The 12,487-nt window shown below is 59.5% G+C and overlaps 2 protein-coding genes across 3 annotated transcripts in view; both read left to right on the forward strand.

The window, feature by feature from the left end:
* HERC2 (HECT and RLD domain containing E3 ubiquitin protein ligase 2) overlaps nt 1–5,047 on the forward strand; it is a 191,887-nt gene extending 186,840 nt beyond the window's left edge. Inside the window, exons 87-93 of one of the 2 annotated variants that reach the window (XM_036012745.1) lie at nt 120–261; nt 351–545; nt 1,081–1,193; nt 1,687–1,877; nt 2,686–2,791; nt 3,120–3,332; nt 4,495–4,767. In XM_036012745.1, coding sequence (XP_035868638.1) covers nt 120–261; nt 351–545; nt 1,081–1,193; nt 1,687–1,877; nt 2,686–2,791; nt 3,120–3,332; nt 4,495–4,767 — 1,233 coding nt within the window. Of the gene's footprint in view, nt 1–119; nt 262–350; nt 546–1,080; nt 1,194–1,686; nt 1,878–2,685; nt 2,792–3,119; nt 3,333–4,494 lie in introns of both variants that reach the window. The other variant, XM_036012744.1, reaches the window with a different exon arrangement.
* Nucleotides 5,048–11,274: 6,227 nt separating this feature from the next.
* OCA2 (OCA2 melanosomal transmembrane protein) overlaps nt 11,275–12,487 on the forward strand; it is a 113,752-nt gene continuing 112,539 nt past the window's right edge. The window contains exon 1 of the mRNA XM_036013546.1: nt 11,275–11,388. The gene's annotated coding sequence lies outside the window, so the exon portion shown is untranslated. The remainder of the gene's footprint in view (nt 11,389–12,487) is intronic.

Genomic DNA, 12,487 nt, shown 5'->3' on the forward strand with positions numbered 1-12,487 from the left:
GTGCAGGGTAGTGACACAGGTGTGTGGCCGCAGGGCCCGGCCTTGGCTACCGGTGTCCCCGGGCCTGTCCACCATGTGCCCCCTCCGCAACCGCTGTCCCTTTCACTTCTGTCCTGTAGGTCAAGCGTTCTCGGAGCAAAGGTGGCCTGGCGGGCCCCGACGGCACCAAGTCCGTCTTCGGGCAGATGTGCGCCAAGATGAGCTCATTCAGTGCTGACAGCCTGCTGCTGCCCCACCGCGTCTGGAAAGTCAAGTTTGTGGGTGAGAGTCGAGTGCGCAGGCAGGGCCGGCAGTCCCCAGGGTGGGCTCTGCTGGGGGACCCCATGGCTGACTGTTGTCCCCCCCCCCAGGTGAGTCTGTGGACGACTGCGGCGGTGGCTATAGCGAGTCCATTGCCGAGATCTGCGAGGAGCTGCAGAACGGGCTCACCCCCCTGCTCATCGTGACGCCCAACGGGAGGGACGAGTCGGGGGCCAACCGAGACTGCTACCTGTTCAGCCCTGCGGCCAGGGCACCCGTGCACACCAACATGTTCCGCTTCCTGGGTGCGCTCCCTTGTGGGTGTGGTTCGGGGGGCGGCCCTACGCCCTCCCTCAGCCTGGTGTTCGCTGTGTCTGGGAGGGGCCGTAGCATGCCGCATGTCACTGTGAGCTTTCCAGGGTGTGGCGGCTGGGACCTGCCAGGGCCCAGGCGGGCCTTGGGCGTGCAGAGGGGCGACATGGGTCTGTGTCCTGCCTGTGTCTGGAGCTGCGGGTGGGAGCTGAGGACTCTGGGTGGCTGCTCCGCTCCTCATGCCTCTTCCACTCAGGGGTTTGCCATCAGGACCGTGGGGCTGGGCCTTGGGGCAGTCCATGGCTGATGCTGGACAGAGGGGGAGGGTCAGAAACTGGCCCTTGGGTACCAAAGCCACAAGGAATTTGAAACAGGGTAGCTGCTTTAACGACAGGCCTCTTGACTTGGGGTGGCACGGGTCTCAAGGTGCCAGGGCCCCAGGGGAGAGGCAGTCCCTGTGGGGTCGAGTGGCCGGGTTGTCCTGCCTGGTTTTCCAACCCTTCCCATCTCTGTGCCCTGAACGCGCAGGCGTGCTGCTGGGCATCGCCATCCGCACTGGGAGCCCCCTCAGCCTCAGCCTGGCCGAGCCCGTCTGGAAGCAGCTGGCGGGCATGAGCCTCACCATTGCAGACCTCAGCGAGGTAACCTCCAGGAGGGAGGCCGAGGGAGAAGTGGGGTCCCCGGGTCACTTAAGAGGTGCGGCCTGTCCCAAGGCCCTGACCCTGTCGCGGTGGTTGGGGTGCTGACCACAGACCGCCGTCCCGCAGAGCAGCCGAGGGGCATGGACACAGGCTGGGCAGCTCGGAGACCTTGCTAGACTGTCTGGGTTGACGTGGCTCCCGAGTTCCACTGTGGGGGAGCTGAGGCCACGAGTGGTGGGTGGTGGGGGGGCAGGGGTGGAGCCACCAGCTGCAGTGGCCAGTGCTTTCTCAGCGGTTTGTCTAAGGACGTCCTTGAACTCTGATTTTTTCATTGCTGCCCGCTCACTTCCTGGCCTGTGGAATGCATGGGCGCCTGGCTATGCGCCACAGGCCGCCTGAGGCCCCGGAGGCCTAAGTGCCGGGCTGCAAGCCAGGGCCTGGGGTGTGAGAACGGCCCCCGCCCAACACACAGACTCCCATTGGCCCCTGAAAGGTGGACAAAGACTTCATCCCGGGGCTCATGTACATCCGTGACAATGAAGCCACGTCGGAGGAGTTCGAGGCCATGAGCCTGCCCTTCACCGTGCCAAGCGCCAGCGGCCAGGACATCCAGCTGAGCTCCAAATACACTCACATCACCCTGGACAACCGCGCGGAGTACGTCCGGCTGGCCATCAACTACAGGTGCGAGGCCCCGCCCCCTTGCAAAAACAGTGGGCGGGGTCTGCGTGCGTGGTTGCGTGGCTACGTCTTCAGAAGGTCCCCTGCGTGAGGCGCAGACACACTGACGCACTCTGCTCCGAGTGCTGCTGGCCTGCGGGCCCTGGATCTGACTCTGAGGTCAGGGTCAGGCTACTGGTTGTGCTCGCCCGAGGCTGCTGGCTCTCCCACATTCTGCCGACGCAGTACCTGTGTGCCCCCCGTCCTCGGTCGCCTCATCTGGGGCAGGACCGAGTCGGGGCCGCCTCTGCCTGCGTGTGGCCCTCACCCCGGTGTTCAGGCGTGGCTGCTACGTGGCTGGTCCGCACCAGCACCCACCCTTCCCTGCTCACCGCTGCCCCCCCGACGCCTAGGTCCACACCGCACGGCCCTCAGGCCTTGTCCCCCAGGGGCGCGAAGACGTGGACTTTGCTTGCTGGGCCGTGGTGGGCGGTGGTCCTGGCAGGCATCCCATTCTGCCTGGTGCCCTAACTCGCCAGTCCTGAGAGCCCCCGAAGGCAGCGTGTTTCCAGAGGGCTCTTCCTGTGCGGGCTGCGGGGTCGGCTGTCCGAGGGGAAGGGAGGAGGGAGGTGGACAGGGACGGCGTGCGTCTGGACTGCAGTCTCCGGGGCGTCCTCCACGTGCCAGCCTGGGCGACCTCAGGACGGAGACCGCCGAGGCCTCACTTCTAAAGCACACATCCGGGTGCTCTGTGGGGTGACGCTGGGTGCGAGGGGGACAAGAAGACACGCGTCACCTAAGGTAGAAAAACAGAGCGAGTTCTTTCTTTCAGACTCCATGAGTTCGATGAGCAGGTGGCTGCCGTCCGGGAGGGGATGGCCCGAGTTGTGCCTGTCCCCCTCCTTTCTCTGTTCACCGGGTACGAGTTGGAGACGATGGTACGTCGGCCTCTGGGAACTGCCACCCAGGGAACTTGCCTTTTGCATAGTGACCCACCCCCCACCCCCGCCCCGAATCCGTGCCCCTCGATTGTCTCAGTTACATTGCGCACTTGGAAGTCCAAGATGTACCCAGGAAATGAGGGCCCCCTGTCGCCCCTTCCCACAGCAGGCCATGGGGTCACAAGTGGAATGCGTGTCCACTCGGATGCGTGCGACCCGTCCCCGCCCCTCCCCCAATGGGCCTGGGTAGAAAGCAAGCGCGGTCGATTCCCCGCCGAGCGGAGGATGGGAAGCATCGCCACCCTGACCGTGTGTCCCTCCGCAGGTGTGCGGCAGCCCGGATATCCCCCTGCACCTTCTCAAGTCGGTGGCCACGTACAAAGGAGTGGAGCCGTCTGCGTCCTTGACCCAGTGGTTCTGGGAGGTGATGGAGTCCTTCTCCAACACCGAGCGCTCCCTGTTCCTCCGCTTCGTGTGGGGCCGCACCCGGCTGCCCAGGACCATCGCCGACTTCCGGGGCCGAGACTTCGTCATCCAGGTGCGGCTCTTGCGCGGCCACGCCCCCCCCCCCCCCCCCCCCCCCGCGGCAGGTCGGGAACCGGTCTCGACCGGCGTGCTTGTGCCTTTTTGGCGGGGGGTGGGGGTGGGGGAGGGCAGGCAAAACACCCCCTCCTTTGATTTAGGAGCTCAGAATTTTGTGGCTGCAGATGTTGCGTGGCGCAACCTATTTTAAAAGACGTGTGTGGACGCCACCAGAACCTACTGCTGTCGTGTCAGCGCGTTCTGGGTGTGCACACGCACACCGCATGGAGCGTTTGCCTGGTTCTCTGGGTGCATTGGGTGAATCACCACCTGACCGGGCCTCCTACCAAAACCAGAGCGCTCAGCGGAACACTTCTGCTTTGCGTCCTAACTCTGTGGTGCAATGGTCGGAAACAGATTGTGTTTACCGGCCCATTACCGGGGTGACGTGACCACCCCTCCCCGACCCCAGACTTTTCCATAGCAGTACTGTAGGGGTAGGGGGCTCCTCAGAGGGGTGGGGTGGGGCGGGATGGAGGGTCCACCCGCCCGGCGGATTTGCGAGGATTCAGGGATGGGCACTCCTGAACGCAGCCTGATCGTCTCTGAGGAAGATGTCCGAGAGAGCACAGCTAGGTATTCTCTCAAAACGTAGGCGGTTCTGGGTTTTGCTCACAGTTCTTGATGGCTTCCCAGCACCTTCCTCTCTCTGTAGGGGCAAGAAGAGCCACTAGTGAGTGACAGGCCATGCCCACCGCCCCGCCCCCTCCCGCCCTCTTCGAGCGCTGATTGGAGCAAAAGTAATCGTCATAGCAACCAATCACTATTTTTTCCAACAAGTTTAGGAGCTAATTCGTCGTTCCTTTTTATCTCTAAAATTAGCTGGATTATATCATTAATGATACTTGTTCTGCTTAGAAACGTGCAGGGTTTTGTGGAGCCTTTTTTTTTTTTTTAAGATTTTATTTTTTAGGGGAAGGGAAAGCAACATCAATGTGTGGTTGCCTCTCGTGTGCCCCCTACTGGGGACCTAGCCCTCAATCCAGGCATGTGTCCTGGGAATCGAACCAGTGATTCTTTGGTTCACAGGCCCGTGCTCAATCCACTGAGCCACACTGGCCAGGGCTGGAGCCTGCTCTTGATTGCATCTCTGGCTACTTCCTGTTTCTCACCAACAGGTGCTGGACAAGTACAACCCTCCTGACCACTTCCTGCCCGAGTCCTACACCTGCTTCTTCCTGCTGAAGCTGCCCCGGTACTCCTGTAAGCAGGTGCTGGAGGAGAAGCTGAAGTACGCCATCCACTTCTGCAAGTCCATAGACACTGACGACTATGCCCGCATCGCCCTCACGGGGGAGCCAGCCGCCGAGGACAGCAGCGATGACTCGGAGAACGAGGACGCGGAGTCATTCGCCTCAGACTCTACGCAGGACTACCTGACAGGACACTGAGCGGACGCGGAGGGCCGCAGGGGCGCGTGTGGGGACGGCATCCCTTCCCAGACGGGCGGGCGGGGGGCCTGCTGCTCCGGCCGAGCGCCGCTGGACATCTGCCTGGCTCTTGGCCCTGGGTGGACACCAGCGTCTCAGAGACGCAACGGGTGTCCTCACCCGCAATGCTGCATCACGTGTCGGACTCTCGTGTTTACTAAAGAGTGTAAATGTTTATATAAATACTGACCTGCAGCCTCCCAGAAATGAATAAAAAGCCTTTTTACTTGCGGGTGCAATAGAGTGCGTGCTCTTCCTTCCAGTGCGGTGCCTCGCCCGGGCTGCGCGTGGGAAATACCGAGTGACCGTTCTGCCGGATTATAAATAATTCACTTCACTCCAAAGTCACTAACTATTTCTGAACACGAAGTGACCAGCATTACTTGAAGGTACCCAGAGGTGATTTCAGCCACATCCCAGAGGCTGGCAGTGTCTCTGCCTCCGAGGTGTGTGACCTCTCCCGGCCCCTGAGCTCCGTCACACTGCTGTCATACAAAGTGCAGTGTATGTGATGCTGGTGTCATGTGTCCGCCTCAGTATTCGTTCCCTGTAAACAAAACACGTCGCAAAACTGCGCGCCCAGTGTCTTGCCTGGTCAGACTCGCACGGGTGGTGTGCCGCCGCCGCACAACGAGTTCTGGGACGGGGCGTCAGTCAAAGCCACTCTGGTGCAGCTGGGTTGTTTTGGTCACAAAACCCACACTTGCTCGGTGACAAAGGAGTGTCATTTATGGAGTGAAGAGGGCCAGGGGGGCAACTGGTGTTGGGAGTGGGGGCACTCAGGGCCCACCCTGTCCTCCTCCCTGTCTGCCTGAACAGTCGTGCAGGCGTCCCTCCTGTCCGGGGTCCCCTCGGCCGTGTGTGGCAGGCTGCGGATAGGCCTGGAGTATTAGACCTGGGGCCAGTGGTACCACATGGGGCCACAGTGGGTATTTCGTGCTGGGAGGCCGTTCATTAATTCAGGGACCCAATGGTTTACACCAGAAGATCCAAAGAGAAGGGGAAGTGTTTTTCTGGGAACTTATGCACAACCAGATGGGTTCAAAATGTTCTTCAGCTGTCCGGATTTTGTTTTTCTTCAAGATTTTATTGATTTTTAGAGAGAGGGGAAGGGAGGGAGAAAGGAGAAGAGAAACATCAATGTGCGAGAAAAGCATGGATCAGTTGCCTCCCGCACACACCCTGGCTGGGGACTGAACCTGCAACCCAGGCATATGCCCTGCCCAGTTATCAGCCGGTGACCTTTTGGTTTGTGGTACAATGTCTGACCCGCTGAACCACACCCACCAGGGCTGTGGGGTCTTTCAATCACCAACCATTGTGTTGCCAGCCTGCCTTTGCTGCATTGCAAACTTTCCCCGGAGTCAGCAGCATATGACAGAATTGATCTCCAGGGATCTGGGTCAGCTGGTCCTGGCTGAGTGGGGCTGTCATCCCCGAGCTCTCTGACAACCTGGACCCCGGAGACCAGGTGCAGACAGGTGGCTTATGCTGAAACTGCACTATCTACCCCTGCCCCCCAGTCCAGGGCCAGCCCCAGGTCAGGGGGCTGGTGCTCGTCTTCTGCCTCTAGGATGGCAGTTTTCAGCCCCGTGTGAGGCCTGGGCTTCCCGAGTCCCTTTTATGGTGGCCACGAGGTCCTCCCTTTTCCAACTGCATAAATCTGTGTAAAGCCCTTTTCTTCCCAGCTTTCAGCCCAAACAACACGTTGCAATACATGGGCCGAAGAAGCAGAAATGAGTCTCCAGTCGTCTTCCCGTGAAGCAGGAAAGGCCGGGTGCATTGATTTTCTTGTTAGAGAAAGTAACTTTTCAAAAGAGTGTTCGTGTTCATAAACAGTAGGTTTGCTTTTATTTCCAAACGAGTGTTTTTCCGATTTGACTCCAGTATTGTGCTATGGAGGTAACCCAGATAAAAATCGAGGATCCCAAGAGTTTTTGAGTGGAAAAGGTCTTGAGGCCAAAAGCACCGCTGCAGCGTGAGGACCTGGAAGTCCCCGCAGGGGTGCCGTCCCCAGGGACCGGACAGCCGGGCGGCCCCTTGCTCGTCACAGCTGCTCTGGCTCTGTCTCCACTGCTGAAAGCGACTTCCTAACACTCGGTCCTGGGCTCTTCTCCCCTCCCCCCACCTTTAATCCTCAGCTAGGATAGGCTGATTGATTTCAGAGACACACAGAGAGGAACATCCATGTGAGAGAGAAACATGGATCGGTTGCTTCCTATATGTGCCCTGACCAGGGATTGAACCCTCAGCCTTTTGATGTACAGAACGAAGCTCTAGCCAACTGAGCCACCCGGGCAGGGCCCTTCATCTCTTTTTTAAACTCCAGGAATACTGGAGGATTTTCTGTTTTCTCCCACTACCACTCACACACACACACACACACACACACAAAGATGGACTTCGACATTCATAATAAATAACACTTTCTTCATTTCAAGACAACTTTCAGGACATCTCATTGAAGTTTTCACTCTTTTTCTGATAAATGAAGCCTAATTACGTTCACTTTGGCAGACTGAAATTTGTGCAGCAGAACCTACGGGAGGGAAACTGAGGAACGGAATACCAGTTACACCGATAACTGGTGTAAACCGGGACCGTAATACCAGTTACACCGGGAACTGGTGTAAAATCAGGAGGCCCTTGGAAGGGCCTCCTGATTTTATCGGCAGGTCCCTCAGAGTTTTAAGTGGTGGATGACTCCCTTCCGAGGCAACGAGGAGGCATGACGCACCCTATTTGTTCTTCTGGCTCTGTTGTTGCTGGCCCTAGGCTCAGGTCTGGTGGGCCTAAGTCTCGCAGCAGCATTGCGTCACCCACACACAGTGGCGCCTGGCCCAGCCGCTTGGTGAGCACTGGCAGTGAGGGCTGACAGGGTTCACCAGTGAACAACCCCAGGGGGCTGTCATTTCCATCAGCGTGGCCCACCACCCAGGGTGCTGAGACGAATGGATTAACTAGGAATGCCAAAGGGCTCGCTAAGTGCGTGCACGTGGGAGCTGTCTTAACGTGCAAAACCAGGCAATGGTCTTTAAGTTGGGGGCCACTGAAGAGAGGGGGTGCCTCTGAGGTTGACATGCCTCTTGAAATGCCAGAGTTCGTCAGGAAATCAGCTTTGAGTTGCTTTGAATTAAACCAGCGGCTGCTGTCACCTGCCCTGGTCTCCAGTGGCCTGGGCACCGCACACGGGTTGGGTGCCCAGGGAGGTCACCCCTCAGGAGCAGCGGAGCATGGGAACCGTTAGGTCCCCTCAGCCTGGGAACAGGGGTCTCGATCCTTCTTCGCAGCTCATCTTCTGCTCGGCTCGCTGTGGTCCTGACAAGCCTGATGAGCCAGTCTGTCTGTAGGGAATTCTGGGGTGGGAATCCCAGGCACCAGGCGTGAGGGGGCTTGCAGCAGGGTGGGAGGTCAGAAAGAACATGGAGGGGTCACCCCACCTGCCCTTATTAGCTCTAGGTCCTTCCAATGGCAAATGTCCATTCTTAGCCAGTGAGGAAGGGGGTCCACAACTGTGGGACTCACACTGTGGTCCCTTTGAGACCCTTGCACCTGCGGCCACCTGGCCTGGCCCAGCAGGCAGCGTGGACACTGGTCAGAAGGACACCCAGGGGTGGACACCTCAGATGCAGGCTGGTCCCCAGCTGTCATCCCTCATCCCCACAGCAGTTCTGACAGGTCCATGGTTGAGCACCAGGGGCTGCATCCGTCCCCTCGAGCCTGGCTTCTGTGCCGGCTCAGCCAGGGGTGCACCGGAAGCGACACCTGCCAGTCCTGTGTGCAGGGCTTGGCTGGGCAGAGACCACACAGGGGGACTGTCCCCAGGGTGAGTGCGGGCACCTCCAGATGCTTCCAGCCCCTGGACACAAGTCGCCTCCCGCATGTGCCACCTTGACTGTCCTTGGGTGCAGATGCGCTGCCTCCCCTGTGCCTTCTGAGTCCCAGACCCCCAGCGTCTGGGAGCACAGGAACATGGTCACTGTTTTGTCACAGCAGGGGATAAAGAGCACCCGAGTGAGTCCACATTTGAGTTTTTCTCTTTCAGGTCCCTCTCTGACTTGGGCAGAGAGGCAGAGGGAAGCTGCCCCAGCTGTCTGCCCAGGTTCCCTCGGTCCCACGTCTCCTAGGGGACAGTGCAAGGCTGCCTCGCTGTCTGCGGGCCGCTGTGGATTACACAGTCGGAGCAGACAAAGGCTGGGGACCTCGGGCCCCTGGGACAGGGTGGCGTTCCTGAAGGGGTTCCTAAAGGTGTTTGCATGGGAACTGGGGGCTGGAGGGCTAGGACGGGTCATGCTGGGTGGGTCACACCTCTGTGTGGACGGTGAGAGGCTGGAGCACCTTGGCTGGATCGCCCACAAACACATAAAATGCACACATGCGTGCATACAAACCCCACCACTTGTCATGTGAGCAAAGGGATTTTATTGCAGATGGGCCAGAATGGATGCATTCAAGTCCTGGGGACTTCAAAATAGCCACCTTGTGCCTTTATGTTCTGCAAAGATGCAACAATGCTGCCCTCAGCTCGCGGCATCTGGGCACCTCTAATTTGGAATTTCCCGAGTCGTTGGAGGCACCCTTGGTGAAATGCCCTCCCCCATGTAGGAATCTGCAGGGTTCCTGCCAGGCCCCAGTCACCTGTAACTGAGGAAACCGGGACCCCTCCTTGCACAGCAGTGGGACCTGGGACATTGTCGTCGTTTGGGTGGGCAATGACCATGGAGCCAGAGGCAGGGGCGGGGCTTGAGGCTCAGACTAGCAGCAGCCTGCTTTGTGGGGGCTTTGTGGGTGGGGCCCCGGCATGCCAGTCCCTGGTTGGGTGGGCTCTCTCCTTGCACCCGCCCCTGCAGCGGGGGTGTAGTTGATCCACCGCAAACATTTCCCAGTTGCACGAGGGTCATCGGGAGCGTGCGAGGAGGGAGGAAGCAAAGACAGATGCAGCCCCACTGGCCAAGCACAGGGTTAGCCTGTGGACGTGAGTGAGGCAGGCATTGGGGGCCACTTGCCGAGCCATGGTCGACCTGCGGGGGCTCCACGATTCTCCTTTGGATGTCCGGGCCTGCATCCCCAGTCTCACGGAGGCGCGGATGCTTTTCCAAACGGGCGGTGGCAGCCCAGAACCTTCCACCCGCTCAGGGTGCCTGCATATTCACCTTCCCACAGGTGACAGAGGCCCTTGAAACTCAGGGATGAGCGCGGCTGCGCCAGCATTTCAGCTGGTCGCAGGCTCCGTGGTGCCCCTGCCCCACGCCCTCACCGGTACGGCCCACGCCAGCCTCGTACACACTGAACGAGCACCTCGATCCGAGCCGGGGCGTCCACCAGCGCGGCACCCGACCTGTCTCAGCGCTGGGCCGCGCTGCGGTGGCGGCCAGCTCAGGACCTCGGTGTGCGCGCACGCTGTGCTCCGGGAGGTCCGGGGGCCCTCTGTGTCCTGGTCCCCGCTGCCCTGTCCTGGGCAACGTGCTTGTTATAAAGTCTGTGCCTCCCCAGTACCTAGCGCGCTCAGGGTCCAGGAATAAGCGGCTCCCCCCGGCGGTTTACAGAGGCGCCTTTCCGGGCGCGGCGCGCTACGTTGTGGACCAGCCCAGAGCCTCTGACTTCCTGCCCATCCCGGAGCGGTGCCCGGGCCAGGGCCCCGGTGAGCGGTCCCCCACTGCTGGCCCCGGGGTCTGTGTCTCTATGTGTCTCGTGCATCTGTGCATGCGCGTTGGATGTGTGTAACTACGTGTCCGTGTGCCTGTTTGTACTTCTCTGTGTGTCCGTATTTCTGAGTGTAGCTGATGTGTCCACTTGTGGTGTGTGTGTCTCTCTGTACGTTCGTGTGTGTAGCTTCCGTGTCTGTGCGCGTGTTTGTGTTATATATGTGCCTGCGTTTCCTTGTGTGTCTGTGTATCTGTGTGTGTGTGGTGTCTGTGACGTGTGGGTCTCTAAGTGTGTACTGGTCTGTGTGTGGTTGTGTACTTTGTGTGCGTGAATGTCTGTATGAGTGCATCCGTTTGTAGTGTGTGTGTCTGTGTGTCTCTGTGTGTGTCTGTGTCTGTGTTGTGGGAGGGAGCCAGAGGGAGAGCCTGCCCAAGTGTAACCTTGGCAACAGCCCTCGGCTGGACGGGGACGGGCAATGAGAAAATGAGAGGAACGCTGGTTAGGCTCACCAGCACTAGCGACCCCTAAAAGGCACAACAGGAGAAAGGAGGCAGGATGTGCCCTCAGTGGGGGTCCCCATTCTTGTTCCGCGAGAGAGCCCTGTTCCAGGACTTGACTGCCTTCTAGAAGCAGAGCCCGAGATGCGCACGGCGCGTGCACACTGTCATTGCCTTTCACAGAGGGGTCTGGAGCCCCTCTCCATTTCCCGAGGGCTCTCCCGCAGCCGGGCGGTGAGGGGACCCCGCCTCCCAGTCCGGAGGTGCTCGGGGGGCGTGGCTGCGGTGCGGCCTGTGGGCGTGGCCAGGCGGGCCGCGCCCCGCACTCTGCGCGCCTGGTGCAAGCCCAGAGCTCTACTCCACGACTGCGCTCCCCTCACGGTTCCGCGCTAGAAGTTTAGACCTTAAACTTCACCCTTGGAGAAAGATCAAGTCTCAGGTTAGCTGGGAGCCAGGAGGAGGGCAGCAGGCGGGGTTTTAACAAACCTGCGTTGGGTCGTTGCTTTCCGGAGTTGGGAAGTCGGGGTAAAGCCGGGGGAGGCTGAGCGCGCGTGAGCACCGCACGCATCTTCTGGTGGACGGGCGCGGCTCCCTGGGGAGGGTCCCCCGGCTGCGGGCGCTGAGGCGGAGGCTGTGAAGTGCTCCGAAGGCAGCGTTCTGCTGGGCCTGCCCCGCGGCTCGGCTCCCAGCGCCGGCCTCGCACGTGAGCGCAGGTCAGGCGTTTCTGGGGAACGGAATGCGCCCTTCAAATCCCTTAACGCTGCTTCTCCTCACTTGGCCACACACAGTGGGATCACATGGGTTTAATGTCGCCAGCTTTCCCCAAGGACATAGGGGTTAACATCCTTGGGCTTACAGACCCAGGCCTGGACCAGGAGCCCCCACTGCACAGGGCTCCCTGGCGGGGGGAGACTGTCTGAGCTCTGACTTAGGAAAAGGGCAACGATTTCGAGGAAGAGAAAACTGGGGCCGTCAGTACTGTGGGCAGCAGCTTTGTCCTGAATACAAGGTAGTCCATTGTCACCTGAACCACCTAGGGAAGGCCATCTCTGGGGTTGCCTGTTAGGGAGGGCATGGGGTCTGCTGTCCAGGCCTGCGTGGGGCTCTGGGGTCTGGGAGCTTGCATGCATCCGGGATACCAACTCATACTTGCTCATGAGGAGTAAATCTCAGTGGGAACCATGGAGGCCGGCGCTCTGGGTAAACTTTCAGGACACACGAAATCTGCTTGTTATTGCAAATTTAGTTTACAAATTTGAGTGCGGTTGTTCACAACCGGTGTACGGTGGGGACGAAATAGGAAAAGGAGTTTCTGAAGTTGCATTTACCTCGAGGAAACACACATGCGGACCCTGTTCTTTGAGAAGGTCACAAGCCCCTGGGCCTGGCAGATGTCTGAGAACATCAGGAATTACGGGGGAGAGGGCTGTCCCTGGAGATCCAGCGGCATCCACACCTGAGACTCCCGGGACAGGTTTTAAGCTGGAGAACAACCTGTTCAAACGGGAGTTTTGGAAAGATTCCTGAAGCTGGGTGGT

The sequence above is a fragment of the Phyllostomus discolor genome, chromosome 12 (assembly GCF_004126475.2).
Source record: "Phyllostomus discolor isolate MPI-MPIP mPhyDis1 chromosome 12, mPhyDis1.pri.v3, whole genome shotgun sequence".
NCBI classification, from domain to species: domain Eukaryota; kingdom Metazoa; phylum Chordata; class Mammalia; order Chiroptera; family Phyllostomidae; genus Phyllostomus; species Phyllostomus discolor.